The sequence below is a fragment of the Ahaetulla prasina genome, chromosome 3, assembly GCF_028640845.1.
Source record: "Ahaetulla prasina isolate Xishuangbanna chromosome 3, ASM2864084v1, whole genome shotgun sequence".
NCBI lineage: Eukaryota > Metazoa > Chordata > Lepidosauria > Squamata > Colubridae > Ahaetulla > Ahaetulla prasina.
The window spans coordinates 176968829-176988033 of NC_080541.1; the positions used below are offsets into that span (position 1 = coordinate 176968829).

At 37.3% G+C, this 19205-nt stretch overlaps 2 protein-coding genes and 1 long non-coding RNA gene across 6 annotated transcripts in view; 2 read left to right on the forward strand and 1 right to left on the reverse strand.

The window, feature by feature from the left end:
* Positions 1-86: 86 nt before the first annotated feature.
* On the forward strand, positions 87-6011 carry DPH2 (diphthamide biosynthesis 2). Of its 2 annotated transcripts, XM_058174994.1 has the most exons (7): positions 87-293; positions 556-720; positions 922-1034; positions 1791-2011; positions 2600-3244; positions 4000-4176; positions 4564-6011. In XM_058174994.1, the coding sequence occupies exons 2-7, from the start codon at positions 568-570 to the stop codon at positions 4686-4688; spliced, it is 1434 nt and encodes a 477-aa protein (XP_058030977.1). In that variant the 5' UTR covers positions 87-293; positions 556-567; the 3' UTR covers positions 4689-6011. The 2 variants fall into 2 exon arrangements, with proteins under 2 accessions (XP_058030977.1, XP_058030978.1); XM_058174995.1 differs by lacking the exon at positions 87-293 and having other exon boundaries at positions 585-720; positions 956-1034.
* IPO13 (importin 13) overlaps positions 5181-19205 on the reverse strand; it is a 54710-nt gene continuing 40685 nt past the window's right edge. The window contains exons 15-20 of one of the 2 annotated variants that reach the window (XM_058174991.1): positions 18214-18266; positions 12508-12574; positions 12201-12259; positions 11754-11843; positions 11207-11388; positions 5181-9746 (exon numbers count right to left, since the gene is read on the reverse strand). In XM_058174991.1, the coding sequence (XP_058030974.1) occupies positions 9647-9746; positions 11207-11388; positions 11754-11843; positions 12201-12259; positions 12508-12574; positions 18214-18266 (551 nt within the window). In that variant the 3' untranslated portion in view covers positions 5181-9646. The remainder of the gene's footprint in view (positions 9747-11206; positions 11389-11753; positions 11844-12200; positions 12260-12507; positions 12575-18213; positions 18267-19205) is intronic. The other variant, XM_058174992.1, reaches the window with a different exon arrangement.
* Positions 7248-12650, forward strand: LOC131194233 (uncharacterized). 2 transcript variants are annotated; one of them, XR_009154120.1, is made up of 4 exons: positions 7248-7386; positions 7479-7581; positions 11172-11304; positions 12377-12650. It is a non-coding gene; the product is annotated as an uncharacterized LOC131194233 (long non-coding RNA). The 2 variants fall into 2 exon arrangements; XR_009154121.1 differs by lacking the exon at positions 12377-12650 and adding an exon at positions 10421-10666 and having other exon boundaries at positions 11172-11386.

The following is a 19205-nucleotide window of genomic DNA, read 5'->3' on the forward strand; positions in this document are numbered from 1 at the left end:
ACGAAACTACAATCCCCACAGTGCTCCTGCCTAGCATTTTTGCTTTTCCGGCGACTTTTCTATATCGGGATTTGCTGTTGGATAAAAAAAAATTCCCCTACTGACGCAAAGGGGTACCGCGGCGTTCTACAGAATAATGATCATTGGTGGTTGCGGTTGGCATCCGGAAGAAAGCGGATAACATGATCCATGTGGCTGGTGTTGGGGGGTATTTTCTCCCTCCCTCCTCCGCTAGTTAAGGAATATTGGCGTATTGCTGATATATGGTAGCTGCTGTTTGGAAACGCCAGTTGGTAAGTCACTGGCCACCTTTATTCTAATTTTTTTAAATCCCCTATCAGTCTGCGAAAACCATGCCTTTTCACGATCAGTTCCTTGCTGAGCCATATCAAAGATAAGAATCAGGGTACTGTACGCGGTATTATAGATATTATACAATTCAAAACCATTCTCAATTTGTATATACAGTCTTATGTATGCAATTTGTATTAGTCTTATGGAGCCAAAATTGGGTTATTCTTGTGGTTGAACATACTTTGACTTTTCGACTTTTAGATTTAGATCATCATGGCAACGGCATTTAACAGTGATGAAGCTGAGGTGATTCTGCGGACTCTGACTCCTACGGAAGTAGGTGGTCGTCCCCCAGTTTTGGGGATAGAGGAATTTTATGAACTGGAGAGAGCAGCTGCTTTTGTATCTGACAATGGCTTCACCAAGGTGAGCTTATTTTGTGACCTGACATAAAGATGCCAGTTCTCCTCTGGAATTGGGTGTATTCTGTTGCATCTTACAAAAAAGACAAAACAATTATAATAAAATATTGATAGAAATGGATGGGGGAATAAATAGATGCATGTTTATTTTGTTTGACCTATCTGTAGTAGAAATATTTTGAGTAAATTTGGTATCTTGCTATAGATTGCTCTTCAGTTTCCTGATAAACTTTTGCCAGATTCAGCAGATGTTGCTGCAAGGATGGAAACAGCAACTGGTGCCAAGATGTATGTCCTGGGAGACACATCATATGGCAGGTAAGGTCATAGGAAGATCCACCTAGTTTAAAGACAGCATGTTGGAAGGAAACATTTAAGATGAAAGGTTGGAGGTGTCAGATATGCTTAACATGGAGAGGATAATATTTCAGGGATATGTACTAGTATCTGAAGGGCCACCACATAGAAGATAAGACAGAAGTTTTTAGAGTTGGACCAGACAAGACTAGGTTTGACGTGCTTAAACTACAAAGATTTAGGTTAAACATCAGGAATAAATCCTATTAACATGAACTGTATAATAGTGGAATAGGTGGTTTTAGAAGTGGCAGATGTTTAAACACAGACTAGATGACTATCTGTCTCTTATACTGAAGTAATGGATCCTGTATTGGGCAAGGCAGATGCTACCCAGCTCTTAAGTTTTCTGCCAAGCCTGGCCAAAAGGGAAAATCTGGGCTAAAATTGGGGAACCTGTAATTCAGGCTGAAATATAAATCTCAGAAATCTGAAGTACTATGATGATGGATGGGTGATTTTGTTATTGAGCAATATTAGGAAATTATAAGTTTCTCATTTACATTTCCTAGAAATGGAGTGAAAAGTTTTATGGGGTTATAAATCCTAGTATTTTATTATTGACCGTGCTTCCAGGGTTGATTCTAATTGGAGTCTAGTATCTAGGAGGCCACTTTCAGTAGAAAAAAAGTAATTTTCTGTATGCTGGGACTGACTGTTGTTTAATGAAATGTGTCTTTGGATTTCTATAGCTAATTCTGTTGTTTTTTTCTTTAGCTGTTGTGTAGATGAAGTGGCAGCAGAGCATGTGGGTGCAGAGGCTATAGTGCACTATGGCCCTGCCTGCTTGAGTCCTTACCGCAAATTGCCAGTATTACACATATTTGGCCAGGAACAATTAGATGCGACGCGGTGTGTGGAAGTCTTCCAGGAATTGTATCCTGACTATCAAACCTATGTGGTTGTACTGAGTGAATCTGCATATTTTCATGCCATTGGTAAGTCTAGGAAGATTGTTGTGTGGATACAAATACACTGCGGAGGTCCATTGGAGGGGAAATATAGGTAGAAAAGAGATATTTCAGGCCAGGATGGAGAAATTCCCATATATTATTCATTTCTAGTCTTAAAATCTGTCATTCTGAAAATCCTGACTTGTGCTCTAAGCTACTAGAATTAACTATTAAGTCAAAGCCATGCAACACGCATTACTGTTATTGCTGTTTAAAGTTTTGCAATTTGAATCAAGCCAGGGACAAAATGAGGAAGACTTGAAGACTCCAGCCAAGAACTTTTACTAATTTCTGAAGAGAACAGTATAAAAAATCAAATAATTTTAAATGAAATAGTACAGTGAGTGATCTAGTGTTAGTTACAATATATCTTTAAAGAACATCTTTGATCATGTTTGCTTCATAACTCTCGTTAATCTTAATGTATCTCAGCCAACCCAGCTTTTAGCTTTGCTTGCAATCCCTAGACTGATTTAAGGATTTTTCTCTGTTGTTACAGGAGGATTGCCAGATATTGGGAACATTGTAAATATGTATTTGCTCTAATATTACTTTTTCCTCCTCTCTTCTTAGATGACCTGGCTTCTAAGCTGCAACCAATTTATCCCAATGTGGTTTTTGCTCAGTTGGATAGCAAAAAAAATCTTGATTCAAGCCAGCCAATTTCTGGAATGATACAGCAATTTGGACGGCGCTTTATAATAGATGAACATCATGGTCTTGAAAACTACAGTATGTTCTATATAGGTTCTGAAGGACCAGAACTTACAAACTTCATGCTGAGTTGGAACCAGTGTCCCTTTAGTTCTTTTGATCCTAGGACAGGAAAAGGCCGATGCGAAACACTGGATGTGAACCGGGCTCTGCGGCGACGCCTTTATCTAGTGGAACGGGCACGAGATGCTCAAGTAGTGGGTATTGTGGTGGGTACTCTTGGAGTAGAAGATTACTTGTCTGTTCTGGATCATCTTCGCCAAATCATTCACCGTGCTGGAAAACGTGCCTACACGCTGGCTGTGGGTAAACCTAATCCTGCAAAACTGGCAAACTTTCTAGAGGTGGATATCTTTGTTTTGGTAGCTTGCCCACAGAATTCCTTGCTTGACTCTGCTGATTTTTATCGACCCCTGATCACACCCTATGAGTTGGAAATAGCATGCAATCCAGCACGGACTTGGACAGGCCGCTATGTTACCGATTTTCGCCACATTCTACCAGGTAAGGTCAGATGCCCTGATTCAGAAAACGAGCATGGATAACAGTTATTGCTGTGTGTTCTTTTTCAAGAGACCTCTGATTCCCTTAATTTCTGACTGATGAAAAAGTTGCTTAGTTGTGTTCTTTTAAGCTTTCCTCTGGAAGCACAGGGGTGCTTTATTATAAATACAGGGAACTTTTGATGGTTTGGGGCATAAAGCTTTGAGGAGAGATTGCAATACCGCAAAGCATGATGTTACAAAGTTAATATAGTTGCCATCTTTTCCAAGCTGAATGTTGATTTGTGTGTGTGTGTGTGTGTCATGGGAAGTAGATAGGTGTTATTTTGGACAGCATTAATCCTATTTTAGAAGTTACTCTGATTTCTATTTTCACCCTCAAAACCACTAGAAGCCATGGGGCTGTTTTGGAGGGTAAATATGGTCAGTCATGAGCTTCTATTGCCAGAAAAAAGGAGGTAAGGAATCCTGTCAGATCTGGGAACCAAGAGTATTCATTGTTCCTTTTAAGATATATACATTTTCATGATAAGGAAGTTCAAAGGTATAAAATTTAGAGAATTCCATCAAGATTTTTGGTCCTGTTCTGCTCTTGGTCGGCTACAGCCAGAGTAACCTACAAATTCTTAATTGCCATTAGTATCCCCAAACTCAATTAGGAAATTGCACACTTGATTCAGGCTTTGAATATCAAGAGTATCATTTTGTAAGTATTGAAACTTAGTTACTACTGTACTTGTTTTCTCTTATCTCCAGGAGCTTGTGACCATGTCCTTTTCCCAGAAAAGACAAACAATGAACCCAGCATTTCACTGATCACTGGACAGCTGCGCTCAATTGATCCCTTCCTGGTTCCAGATGCAGAGCCAAATTCTGACACAGCTGTAATGTGCCGCAACCATGTACAGACCGTGTCTCAGATTAGCCCAGCAGGTATGTGGCTTGGAGTAATGCTCTTTCAGTTGCAAAAAACCTCCTCACTTACCAGTAGTACTTTTCTTTTAATTAATCAATTATTTAAGATATAGTTATTATGGAATCTCAAAAATTGAGGCTGATAAAATAACTGCTTCTTGCATTGCTATGATTTGAATCCATTCTTCATTGCTAGTAGGCAATTAATGGAGGTAGACCTAGCATTAATAGCCTAACCAATGTCCTCCTACATAATATTTCTGATTCATAATGTAAATATAGTAATGCGCTATCAATATAATCAGTTTTTCAAAGATAATACCTTACCAATATACTTGTTTTTTATGATTTCTAGTTTTTTGTGGGCTTTGGAATAAAGTTGGGGAAATGTTTTTTGTATCTTAGCCTCATTCTTGGAGTCCCGCAGCTGGCGGGGACTGGAGCAACAGCTGGGCCAATCAGAAGTAAAGAAAGCTATTGTGGGACGACGGGGAATTGCCATTGCCTATGAAGATGAGCCTTGTGGATGACCAACCCTGAATATAAAAGACATTGGTCAGATAACAAACTGCATTCTTTGCTGGATTTGGATGGGTTAATGGAACATGGGTCTTTTTGAACTGGTTGACAATCTTATTTGTATAGGGCATAATTGGGCTAAGTTAGTATTTCTTGCAGTATGTTGGACAGCTCAACAGATTAAGTAGAGTGCTATATTATTGTAACAGAGGAATATTTTTTTAAAGAGTGTTGATCTCTGCTGAAAAAGCGTGTTGAAGTTGTTTATTCAATGAGATAAATGTTAATCCACACTAGTGGCCAATTTATAAATATCCATGTTATTTAAACTAATCCTCAGTTGTAATTTCTGTTGACTAGAGAGTTAGACTAGGCTGAACAGTAGGGTGAGCATTATTGATCATGAGCTGAAGTCAGCAGTGATGCAATTGCTAAAAAAGAAAATGAAACAAAAATACCTAACGTAATTCTCAGACTGAATTAATAGAAGCATAGTCTCCAAGTAACAAGTAGCCATAGTTCCATTTTATTCCAAAGCACTGTGTCCTTTTCTGGAGATCACACTTAAATATGTTGACAAAGAGAAATCAGTTAAAAGGGTCACAAGAATGAATATACTGTATAAAAAATATTCTATAAAGGTTGAAGGAACCGCATTGCATGGGTCTCTTTAATGGATAATAGAGATGCTATGCTTATGTAAGGTTTTAAGTATTTCTTCCAAATCATCTTTGAAGCATGCATAACCCTAATCTTGATCTTTTTAACCCCCAGGGGACCAAATTAAAGTTCTTTACAGAAGAATAAATGTTGGGCAAATATTAAAGATCATTGATCATTGAGTCTAGAAGAGCAGATTAACAATAGAATTATCTAGATGGATGGTGGACTACTTATTATTGGGAATCTCAAATTTAAATCTTACAGACTTTAATTGGTCTGTATGCAACAAAACTGTTGCCAAGCCCCAGCTATACTTTCTTCACCCAACTGAAATGCTTCTGTTCAGGCATCTAGGTAGCCACTTCTTCCTCTAGGATTTTCACCTCCTTCCATTTTCTTTTTCAACTAAAGTTCAGTTTAATGATGCTCAGTCTTCATTGGATATTGAAATGGTTGCCAAACTCTCTTATTTTTAATAGCCCTGCTTTGGCCATAATTGTACTGGCACACAAAAGTTTTCTATTAAACGGAGTAATTGTATTTATGCATAAATGTTCGTTCACAAGGAAACATGAAATTATACAAGCACCTAATATGCCCTTTTGTCATCCAGCACATGGATTTTTCTATTTCTTTTCACAAATAAATTTGTTTCTCTATTACATCCTTAATGTGAAGTCAAACCAATTAGCTTCCACAAGATGGCATGAAGTCAATCCAAGCTACATCGATGTACTCTCATTATGCAAGGTATCTCAAAACTTTTGAGGTCAGTAGGCTTTTTGGAAATTTACAGTCATGTTATAGACACTCTAAAAATGTCCACTGTAGTAATTCTGGAAAGTAACAAAATACCCAGTTCCTAAGGAGCTAAACTGAAGTTCCTTCATCATCACTACTGCCGCTTATTTTTCTCCTTTGGTTTTGATCAGGTAGGCATTCTTCCAAAGTGCAGGCAGATAATCCAGAATGCCTCTCAGAACTGTCTTGCTTGATGGAAGTATGTCCCTTTACCTCGAATTGGTGAAGCATCTCATGGAGCTTTGTTGTTCTGACTTGATGAAGACTCCAGATATGATTTCAGCTGGCTTTACTAAGGTTGCTACTGTATTTGTGCTGTGCACGGAGCCTGTTATTACTGAATGAAGCTTCAAAAGACTGAGAAAGCAAAACACTTCCTAAGTATTGTATAACCTTATAGCCACTGTGGATTCTGAAGTCTACATGAGGCCAAGAGGCACTAATGGAAATCTAGATTGTACTTGAGACTGATGTTTTGTTTTAACAGCATATTAGGATTTCATTTGTAAAATTGGGAGACAAAACAGGCAGAGAAGGAAGTTTGACAAGCACCAAGAGAGGTGTTCACCAGCCCATTAGCACTAAAGAGGCATCCTGAGCAGAAGCATTACTTTGCCATCAGTGTTTCGTAAGATCCTGTGCCTACTATGCTACTTTCTGTATCTGAACACTGGAGTGTCATTGAAGTGGGGAGGCAATATTGAAGAATGCTAATGCGAAATACACTTATTTGGTGTAAGGGACTCTTAGAGAAGTAATACAGCAGAGTTTTTCAGCAGAAAAAACAGTGTAAATTATAGAATTACAAACTGGTATAAAATATTCCAAGAAAATAAAATCCAGGGAAACAAGATAGAAATACTTTTGGTACATGGCAAAGAAATACAAGAAATTTGCCTACTTTTGCTGGAAGTGATTCACTATTACTAAACTTTAGCCACATGGATCTGTTCTCTTAACAGATTTTGCTCATTTCTTACAGTTGGAGGATGGAACATTTCTAGTGTATAGATTAATTGCCTTCAGAAGAATCCTAGCAAACTCGTATAATTTCATGATAACTCACCTAATACCCAACTGTGACTATTTCTCCTAGACTGTTTTGTTGGAGTGATTGGTGATACTCTTATGTAGACAGGGCTTGGAAACAACCATATAAGCTATTTTTCATGATTACCCATTGTGAAAATGGGAGATACAAAATGGTGACAACACCACCTCTAAACCTCTCACATGGTCTAGAAGGTAAGGCAAAATACTAATCAAATAGAATAGCTTAAGGCTGGTTCTGTTCAAGGTAGATTTCAATGTGTGTACTGTGCTTCTCAATTTTTCAGGCACCTGTTCAATATCTCATGTTCATCTAGGATCATAAAATTTCTTCATGTTGTAGACTGAAAGGCTGACGTAGATAAGAAAGCAACAAAGCTGAACAACCAGGTAGGCTATAGTCTATAAACCCCACCACAAGGCACACAGTATAGCTGTTGTGAAGCTAAGTTTGGATATGGAAATGGAATTAATCATTTGTTCACCAAGTCTTCTTCCTCAAAAATCTTTTTTTCTCTCCATGTTTAGAAATGAATCATTCTTTGTAGTATATTACTTATCTATAGTCATGCCATGCCAGAGGGAAAAAAACAAGACCACAAGGATTCATTCTTCCTCCCCTTGAAAGCAGAAATTACTTGCAGAGAGTTTGTACTTTGCTTTCAAGACTCAGAGTAAAAATATCTGATTACATTAGATCAATTCTTTCACTGAAGAACTGTAATAGAAGTTAAAATGTCCTATTTTCAAGATTTGATGTAGAAGAATGTATTAGAGAGTAATCCTTTTTTAAAGAAGTGGGGAGGGAATTAAATAATATGATTCCTCACTTCCAAACTCCTATTACCTCAAATGTAACCAAGAGAGGAAGTGGTTTCCCTACTGCACACATTTTTGTTCTAATGAACCATTTTAAAGATGAACGGTTCCAATAGACAGAAAAATATTTCCATTAGTTAGAGGAAGAACTTTGGGTTAGATCAGTCCAAGATTATTCAGATACCACCAAAACACTGTAATTTAGCTCCTATCAGTAATAAAAAGATTCTACTAAAAATTATGGTCTTTCCACAAATGTGATTTCTGTTCCAGAATGAGTTCTTCAATCTTCCCCCCACTTCATGACATAGTTGGTATATCATGGTGTGCAGAATTACTCTGTTACCATGCTTATTTTATATAAGAACTTAGATATTCAATTAATTTCTTTTTACATTATCCCAGAATAGTTTTTCTTTCCCCAAACATGTGCTTCTTGTGCTTTTATGCAGAAACTTCTGCCAAGTCTGCCAAGTCCACATAAATTCCTCTCACTGATATTTAGATATTGTTCTTTAGGTAATAGGTGATAAATGTTCTTAAGTTTCTTTAATGGAGCAAAGATAATTTCGTGTGAATTAACTTCAACCTACCCAGTCCTGGGCAAAGGAAAAGGATCAGCAGCAAACCTGAGTTAGGAGTCTGTAGGAAATCTGGTTAAATTACTCCTATAGAAGAGAAGTTGCATTAATATATTGCCACTGAAATGGATCTAGATTGTAAAGAGGCTTAGCTTATTAATGAATCCCCAATCTTTATGATGTCAAGAATTTCCTGTGTGACAAAAATGCTTCTGTCTTCATTCCAGCTTTACCAACTCTTTGTCACAACCCAGATCCATTGTCAGCAGCAGAGATAACGCAAAGGGTTTTCAAACCATTCATGAAGGCAGCTGCAACTCTTTCTTTGCAGCAGACCTAGACACTCACATTCACATATTCATATCTTTGAAGAGGCTAATGTAATATAAGAAGATGCTCTGCAGAATGTGCAGAGGTAGCAGCAGCAGCAGGAACTTTTCAAGAGGTAATGTAGCATACTTGCCAGCATTCCGAGGAATGTCACAGCCCAAAAAAGGATGGTGTTGCCTCTTTGTGATATCTTGTTGGACTCTTAGTATTATTTATTGCACCAATCAGGCTAGGGCAGATCATATTCTTGTAACTGCCTCTACTACAGCTATACTCCATCCCTGCCCATATTGCCCCTAAAGTATGCTGCTTCCCCAGTATAACCACAGGAGCTTAGAAGTAGCCTTAATGTAATTCAAGGCAGGAGGACCTTCACTTCAATTAGACACAAGCTTCCTCATGCAAGTAAAAGGTAGACTCTTTAGAAATAGACAATATCACAGACACTTCTACAGGAGCGTGCCAAGGGGGAAAGTGTCAACTGGTACACTAGTCCTGTGGTTGGCAGGGGACTGTCCAGCTCTGCTCCAACCTCTGCTCGAAGTCCTTCAGCCTATTAGCTATGAATATGCAGAAGGGATTTGGAAACAGCTTGTTCTTGAGAGGAGCAACCAGGGTAGGTTAATTGTAAAGATATCATTCTATCAGCTGATTTGGTAGCAGCTTCGGGCGATGGCATAAAACCGGATCTGTTCATGCTGCAGTCCTTTGCCACACTGATCTCCTCAGTAGTCTGCTGTGTATTCAGTACCATGCAGTCCTCGACAAAGTAATGTGAACTCCTTTACCATCTCCTTCACACGTCGTTTGTTCACACGTTCTCTGCTAAGACAAAGGAGGGATGATGGAAGATCAACATGGAATACTAAAGGGTAATAGATTGTAAAAGTTCAGGACTTGCCAATAAAGAATCAACACACGGAGCAGTCCATTTAGACATGCTCCAAACAGTTATTCTTATTGCCCTATTCACTGGAGCTCTTTTTATTTACAAATGTGGACTTAAAAGTGTTGAGAACAGAACTGTATGCACTAGTCTATTCCACAGATTTGTCATGTGTCCTGGCTTCTATTCTTTCAATTCCAGACCCAAAGAGACAAAGAGCAGGGAGATCTTGAAGCAAGTTCTATTTGAAAGATCAGGGGCAGTCGCTGGGACCAGAGATTTAGTCTTCTGAGCTTTTGGACTCATGCTGGAGTCCAGTCTCAGGGAATGTCTTTCTACCGGAATGTGCACATTCCAGTAAAGAGAAGTTCCCTGTGGATGGGCTCCAGCATGAATCCAAAGCTCAGAAAATTAAACCTTTGGTCCTGGTGACTGAACTAGATTGGATCTTGCAACATTTTCCTGGGACATGTATATATGCCTTCATTCACAAGTATTATATGCATTCATATAAGTGCAAATAATACTTGTAGCCACAGATCCTTATAAAGCAGAATCTATAATGTCTGAAGAATATTCATATTCAAGCAAAGGTATACATAATGTCTTTCAGAGTTCTCTTCTTAAGTGGGTAGAATCAAGGAGTAAGAAGGGCCAACACATGGAATTTCAATCTCCTATAGCCTTTCAGCAAATACTTAAGGAGGGAACATTTCCTTCTACCAAGCAGCAATGAAAATTAGACTTGAAGAATTGAAGCCTTCTGCTCTTGGACACAAAATATTATCAGCAAGTTCTGTTAAAATGCAAGCCATCATTCTAGTGATGTCATCTGGCTCCAGAGCAGTCACATTTGCAGGTATATTGTCTTGATCACTTCAAAGGGGTTTCTCTGATCTTAGCTAACCAGTATCTTTTCATTTTGGAAAATTGGTTGGACACACCAAAGATGATGATGATAATGATGATGATGATGATGATGATGATAATAATAATAATAATAATAATAATAATAATAATAACAACAACCACCACCACTCCAGCTGGTTTGCCTACAAGTGCAGCACCATGCTATAGAAGACAGAAAAAGGAAAAAATATATTTTCTCTGTATCATTTTTTCTATTGAACTTTATACAAATAACTTGTACATATTTAATTAATATACTATAACTGCTGTTTTTTTAATAAAATATTAATTAAATGAATTATTCTTCAGAGACTTAGCTGTATAGGGCTAATTAAGACTTTTACCATCTGGACTTCAATTGAATAATTAACTAAGAGAAATTAGGAATTTAGAACTAAACACTTGATAGACTGCATGGAATAATATTTATAGAGCTTATTCAATTTATTCCACAGTTCTGTCTCTGAAAATATGCTGAGAAGAAACTCACCTGAGAATTTGTTGGCTGAAAATGTCCTTTTGCTCAGGGCTGACACGGGTCGATGGAAAGCCATCCTGCTGCATCACTTCCTTGATCCACACACTCAGGTAACTGAAGCAATGCTTGTTGAGAGCAAAAAGAATCTCAGCAAAATGATCCATCAAATTTCGTGAAGCTTGGCCACCTATACCCTGCAAGGATGGAGCACATCCAGTCAAATCTTGCAAACAACTGTACTGCAGGGTGAACTTCACATTTTGTCTTATGAAGATGCCAATAAATTATACCAAGGGCCAGGCTGAGTGCTTCAGAATATTTAAGGCCCCAGCCTTAAACAGATTCCAATCCTATGCACACATACTTGGAAAATAAGCTCCACTTTAGTGGAATTTATGTGAATGTAAACACGGACAGAAACATACTGCAGATAATCCTGTAAATATTCTGATAATAAGGAAACTGAATTAATAAAACAAATTGGAGTAAATGCAGCCCATGTGTGAGCAGAGTGCTTCCCAATTATCCTTTTTCACTGATCCCAGATTATTATGCTTACCTCAATTACAGTTTGTAGTAGCATTTTGCCATTCTCATGTACTACTTGTCCCACAGGTGCAATCTCCCCACAGCGTGGCAGCAATTCAGTCTATAACAAGTGGGAGAAAAGGTCTAAATGGACAAAATATCAAGAATTTTTAATCAAAATGTCAATAACACAAATTTCAAACTGGAAATATCCCGCTCTTATAGACAGAATGTAAATAAATATAATGAGGAGATTGCCATTTTGTTTCCAAGTCTTAATACAAACATTAAGTACATAAAAAGAGATATCCCCAAGAAGTAATAATGAAAGCGAGCCCTTTCATTCAATCTGGGAGAGGGTCTCACTCATCTGTTTGGGTGTTTTGTTAGTCTGTCCCAAAACAACTGCTTTTCATATTATGGTTCTATGATATCACTAGCTAATGACAGATCTACTCTACCAAAGACAAATACTCACAAAAAAGCCACAGGCAGCTTTGACAGTTGGTGATTCGGGAAACTTCAGAGAGATCACAGCTAGAAGAAGCAATAATTTGGTATTCAGCATGTGTAATTACAGGTTTTTTTGGCGAAAAAAAAAGTAAGCTTTCCTTCCTAAAGTCTCTTTACAATGGGTTTTGTTTAATTTTGCAGACGTTTCCATATCAAGAACTTTTCTCCATTCTTTACAATTGTGACAACTTGTAAGAATTGTTACCCATTTGTCGAACTCATTTCCCACAGTGATTTTAAGGCAATTCAGTCTATGGCACTTGCCTACTCACCACAATGGAATACTGCTTTGACATCCAGGCTGCTACACAGGAACAAATCAGGTTTCCGTTTGAGTGCCTGCAAGGTACACATATATACACAGACAATAAACACAGCTCTGGCAAGCCATGGACAAGCAATTGCCACACAGGAACCCTTGGCAAAGGCTTGCATGTGCAACTTACCTGGCCATCAGCTATAAAACACAGTAAGCCAAATATGGGAAAAAGGGAAATGATTATAAGATGAATGTGTCTTTACAATTCAAGAGCATAGGGGTCCAGGTAAGGAGGAGCCTCTGAAGAAACATGAAATTGAATTATTATCTGGAAAACAGCTTCATAGTATTCCTATTTTGTTACAAATAATGCTGTACTCCAGGTATAGGCATTCCACTCTAGAGTATCAGAATAAGGATTAATCAGATACTTAGCCTTTAGGTTTACTTTTTTATATCTACATCTGCCTATAAACATATTACGATACCACATAAAGTAGAAACAAGAACAATACATATTTAGTCTATCAACAGTATGGATTGCAATTCTCAGTTCCTGTACTTTTGTTCTGAAGTCTGAGTTATCATGACATTCCTAAGCACAAAGCTTTAGCCAAACAGAAAATTCCGTATCATCTAATCAAATTTTACACAACTGAAGTATAGTGATCACTAAAATATTACAAATAGTAGGTCTCTTCTATAATGCAGAGCAACTGAATTTTCAAAATACCTTTAACAGCAACAAATCTTTCAGCACCATGGACAACAGCTCCAACTTCTGTGCCTGATTAACTATGGCATTTCTATGTACTCTGTTCTATGTACAAATGGATCCCTGTTGTCTAACCACTTTGTTATACATGTTTTCTATCATTAAAACACTACAAATATTATTGCATGAGCAGGAATTGGATTTCTAAGATAATATTTTTAACTGTAATAACTCATTTCTATATCTTTGTGTTCTATTTTCTTTGCTCTCTTTATTTTACTTACAAACAAAAGCAATCAGATTAGTCATGTTCTTTTTCTGATGAAAGAAACAAACTATATTTTACTTTCATTTGTTTTAAGACCACTGTTTTAACCTTCTTGGAGTTAATTTATAGACTTTGTATCATTTTTATATTGCTAAAACTATCTTAAACGTTTTATGAATGTCAATAGTATATTTTGCCATTATTTTACTAGAAAAAGTCTATTTTCTTGCCATATTCACACAACTTTTTATTTAGACAAGTATCTTACAGCAACCTTAAATGAAAAGCAAGTATGTTGAATCATATTTGGCCCTTACAATACAGAAAGCAATGTCAAGGACAGAATGAAATACATCTCTGTCACAATATACCTTTGTAATTACTGTATTTTTCAGAGTATAAGACGCACCAGAGTATAAGATGCACCTTACTTTTTGGGGAAAAAAATAAAAAAGCTGATTGGCAGGTGGATCAGCCTCCAGAATACCCCCAATCAGCTATTCTCAGAGGTGAATTTTAGCAATAGGTTTGTTGGTTGTGAGCTCTGTGTCTTGCTTTTTTTTTCTGCCTCTGAAACTTCTGAAACTCTGTTTCAGAATAAAAAAAAATTCTGCTTCTGAAAGCCTCCAAAACAGAGCTTCAGAAAAAAAGACTATGAAACTTCCTTTCAGAGTCTTTCTTTCTAAAGCTCTGTTTGGAGGCTTTTTTTCTGAAGCTCTTTTTGGAGGCGCTTTTTCTGAAGCTCTGTTTGGAGGCTTTTTTCAGTCTCTGAAATCTCCGTTTGAGAGGCTGGGCGAGGCTACATTCAGAGTATAAAACACACCCAGATTTTCACCTTTTTTGGGGGGAAAGGTGCATTTTATACTCTGAAAAATACGGTAGGTGTGTATGTGTGTGTGTGTGTATCCATATTAATCCACACACACACACACACACACACACACACACACATATATATATATATATATATACACACACACACATACGGTAGGGGTGTGTGTGTGTGTGTGTATCCATATTAATCCACATATATATATATAAATCCTAAGGCAAATCAGCCTTATTGGATTATCTTTAAATAGGGAAGGATGAAAGGAGAATTGTGGTGTAATTATATTCCAATAGAGTTGGAATATAGCTGCTCTAGTTCAGAGCAGCATGGTGGTCTAGAGATGGAGGTCTTGCCTCCACTTAGAAGTGAGTTCGATCCTAGGTAGTGGCAGATATTTCTCTCTCAGAGCGCAAAGAGAAAATATCTGCCATGAGCTTCACATAGGCATTAGGAAGGGCATCCAACCAGTAAATGCTCAGTTCCATTCAGTCGCCCTGATTCCACTCCAATGCAAGGGATTACAAGGTAGTTAAAAGAAAACAGTATTCTAGTTCAGACGTTTGGAAAGGCAATAAAATTGGTTCGTCAATCTCTTTATTCTATACAATTCTGCTAGGTGTAAGCATTTCAATCTCCCAATAATGACTTCTAATGAAATTCACACCAGCAGTTTTCACTGCAAATAAATCAAACATTCTCCTGGGCTAGTAAGACAATCTACTCAGTACATTTTTTAACTTTGTGACTTAAGGCAACATGCTTGAAAAGAGGCCACTAATTATGTAGTGTAAAAAACAGCATCTGTTAAGTTAGGTGTTTTGTTCATAAACAGACTATAAAAAGTGTAAGCAAGGTTTAACGTTCTTATTACAGTATGTTCTTGCTGTAGGAAGAAATTCCAGGAAATGCTTTTTTAGATTAACCCATTATTTAAAATCTCATCTATAATCCAAAAACATAGATGATTAATACTGATTCAGAATTTTCTGTAATATACTTAGATTGATAATAAATACATAAATAAAATAAGCAACACTTATTTTCATATTTCTCTAGTCTGTTTCATTTACATAACCAATTGAAGCCCTCCTTCATGTGATGCAAATATAAACATGGGTCATCCTAAATATTTGCAGTATTCTTTCATCTATGTCATATATTCTTTGGTGTTTTTTACTGTGCAGATTCCATTGATACATTTAAGTTTGTGAGATGGAGATTTTTATCTACTGCCTAGTAAATGTATTTTATGTATTATCCTTTTGAACTAACATATAGATCTGCCAAATCAGAAGACAAAACATGAAGTTAATAAGTTACTGGCTCTGTTTTCTTCAAGAAATTATCATAGAAAGTATATGGAGAGTTACAGGAATGTATGGTGTCTCATGTTGCACTAAGTAGAAGAAGTAAGAGAATCAGCTCTCACATTCATTTCCACTATAACATAAAATTATTTGAACAAAATTGAAGTATTGCTTTTATTTGTATGCAGAAATGAAGTTTTGCAAGAAAACACAGGCACTTCACGAGACTTTAATTTGATTTCTTCAAGGGCACAATCAAAACCAACTATGCAGACATAAAAAGAATCTATTCTACATGCACGTTTAAGGGATTTCTTGAAGAATCCTGATATGCTGTTTACTAACTTCCCAGTCTTTGAAGGAATCTATTTTTTTGTTAGAATCATATTGATGTCTTACGACTTATTCAAAATAAAATGTCTATTCTGCAGATTGATTGATATCCTACGAAGTTGAATCTGGGAGTCTAGAATAATGGTTTATAGGCATATAAATTGAATCAGCAAAAGAACAGCTGATATGCAATCAATTCTGCTGAAGAGTTTTTTCTCAGAACAGACAGCAAATAAAGCTATCATGAAATGTTGCTAACTAGGATGAGGGAGAAGCCCTATAATATGCTTTGTTCTTTTTTCCTTTTTGATACCAATAAATGTTGCTATGGAAGAGATATAAATGATCTCTACTGGAGAAGTTCAATATCTTCTATACTATAGCAGGCCATGATATATAATCTAGGAGAAAATACATACAATAAATTATATACTGGTACAGATTTAATGCTCTACAGCAGAGTTCCCCAACCTTTTTGGCTTTGTGGACTGGTGGGGGGCGGAGGGGAAGAGGGGATGGTCTGTGTGAGCAGCTGGCAAGCACACGTAGCTCCATTTGGGTGAACGGTGTGCACATGCGCCTGCTGCTCACGCATTGGAGTGCGCGTGCACAAGCTCACCTTCTGCTTGCATAAGTGGGAATGCAGGTGCATATGCCATTTCCATGGCCCAATTACAAATATGCCATTTCCATGGCCATTTCCATGGCCCAATTACAAATAGCTCACAGCTCACTAGTGGGCCGTGGACCGGAGGTTAGGGATCCCCTGCTCAACACCTTCTTGGGAAAAGTGGTTTCTTGAAAAATTGCCAGAACAGACAGAAAGAAAGACAGAATTTCAAAAAGCATGGTCATAATGTATCAGAGCTGAAGCAAATTAGCTCCCAAAAGCTCTGTATAAAATTATTGATAAATATTGTCTGGACACTCACTGAGTTCTTTTATGCATTATTTAATATCAGAACGACAAACATAGGACTAAAGAAATTGTTTATTTCTGCTAACAAAAGCATCTCTATAAGAGACATAAACTCACCTAACAAATATCTACTTAGCTATAAATTTTGGGTTCAGCTGTGGTTGTAAATCGAGGACTATCTGTATTTTTAATTAGTGTTGAAACAAACTAGTGAGCAATGGCAGTACTATAGTAACTATGTCAACAAATCCCAGTAAATCTTTTTCTAATTTCAGGGTCTCATAAATTTTCTAAGAGTAGATAATACCTCCTCAGGTGAAGAAAAAGCATTTTTAAGAAGGTGATACTCTGATTCTTAAAATATTGTTAACATTTCATATATTTTTGAGATTGCTTTAGTTTTACTGAAGAAAAAAAAAATGTGAGATGTATTTGCATTACGGTTGCAAGGTTTAAAATCTGTCACAAGGGGGAGCTAGGTGCTAAAAGACTTTCCACATCATAGCCTACCAAAAAGCTTATCAAGCAACAATAAATCAGAGCTAAGAGGAGAGCATCTTGCTGTAGTCAGGAGAACCAGATGATATCAAAGATCATACGCTTCCCTGCTTCATTAATTCGTAATCCTGTAGCTGATTTCCAGTAAAGATATTGCTCATCCAACCCAAAAGCAGTTCACGGTCCACTTATTCCCAAGCTGAACTATCCGAGCAGTACCTCACTGCTCACTGCATTGTACATTACATCATTGCAACAACATTTGGGACAAGACGGCATGAAAATTCATGATCTGAAAAAAAAAATCCAACCCAGGAAATCTCAACAAGAGTGAAGAAGGATGGAGCACCAAAAGACTTTGAAAGCACTTAAACAAATCAAGTTGTTAGTTCCTGTTACTCACATTAGATCAGGTTTCTCTCCTAGAAGTTTAGATATAACCCACTAGATCACTGACTTCTACCCAACAACTGGAGACTCTGGATTTGTTAAGAGCTCAGAATCATTAGAGCCAAACATGCAAAACATATACAATATGGATTTTTAAAGTTTTTGAACTGCATTCGCCATTTTCCAAAGGTTCCTCCTGTTACAGGTCACAGTACATGACCTGAACCAAGCCCAATCTAGAGGTCTTGTTGCATTTCTATGTAGAGAAGAAGGGATAAACTTATACCTAAGAAAAGGGATAATGTTTTGTTTTCAACTTCCACAGAAACAGATGAGAAACTCGATATTCAACTAAAAGGAAAAACGTTGTCAACAGAAAGCTAAAATAGGTTTAAATTGAATTAAAAAAGAGAAAGAGAGAGAACAGAAAGTGAATGAATAAGAAACTAAAACACACCTGTGCCAGGAGTTGCATAAATGAATCAACAATATCAGGATGATCCCTGGGCCCTAAAAATATAATAAAGATGTAACTGAAGAGAAAAATCATACAAACAGCAACTTAACATCATATAGTTATGTGATACAGAAAGAATTTACAAGTGAAAACAGGAGTAAGGGAAGGGTGGGGGGAAGGGTGCAACAGGGTGGGCTGAAGAGGGCAGGCACATGAGCAGCTTGAAGCAAGTTAAAGAAACAAAACATACAAAAATCATGGAGCTTGGAAACCCAAGAACAGAAAGAAAGTGCAAAGGAATAGGCATGTCGCCCAGTTTCCCCTGCCAAGCACCAGGAATAAGAAGGGGGAACTGACTGCACCCTAGCAGGGAAGGAAAAGAGAAGCAGGAACTAACTGGACATCGATTTCTTTTAGAGAACTAGCATATTTGCACTGGATACTTATCTTAAAATACTTGGTCCCTGAAGATAATTCTAGAGTCTATTGACAAATCCAATATTGATGTGAGTGAATAAAAGTTTTAAAATCCATTTGAACTCTAATGGCCATCCAACACACTATGCTCCTTTCACTCTTGTCAAAATGTTCACTTGACTGGGAAGTACATAACTTCGCAACATTTTTAATAGGGAAAGAACAGCATGACTGCTGATAACCACTCTTCGTTTCAGCATCATACACCATAAGATTCATCTTCCTCTGCGTTGATGCCATATTTCTGCCTAATGAAACCAGGCATTAACAGGGTATCACTCAAGTACTGATTCCAAGTTCCAAGTTCCAACCAGCCATCTGGGGATGGGACCAAATACCCTAGTACCATGCTATTGCATATTGGTTTTAGTTACATACTTTAAGCTTATCGCCTCAATTAGGAACACCTTAATGGCAGTATGGCAGTTCCGCAGAAGCAAAAGGCAAACCCAAACACTTGCTAGGAAATCAGCAGAGCTCTGAGAGAAAAACCTGTAAGCAGAAGGACAGGGCAG

Coding starts and splice junctions, on each gene's coding strand:
- DPH2 (XM_058174994.1), top strand. CDS start 568: ATGGCAACGGCATTTAACAGTGATGAAGCTGAGGTGATTCTGCGGACT. Junction 721..921: donor CTGACAATGGCTTCACCAAG/GTGAGCTTATTT, acceptor ATCTTGCTATAG/ATTGCTCTTCAGTTTCCTGA. Junction 1,035..1,790: donor GGAGACACATCATATGGCAG/GTAAGGTCATAG, acceptor TTTTTTCTTTAG/CTGTTGTGTAGATGAAGTGG.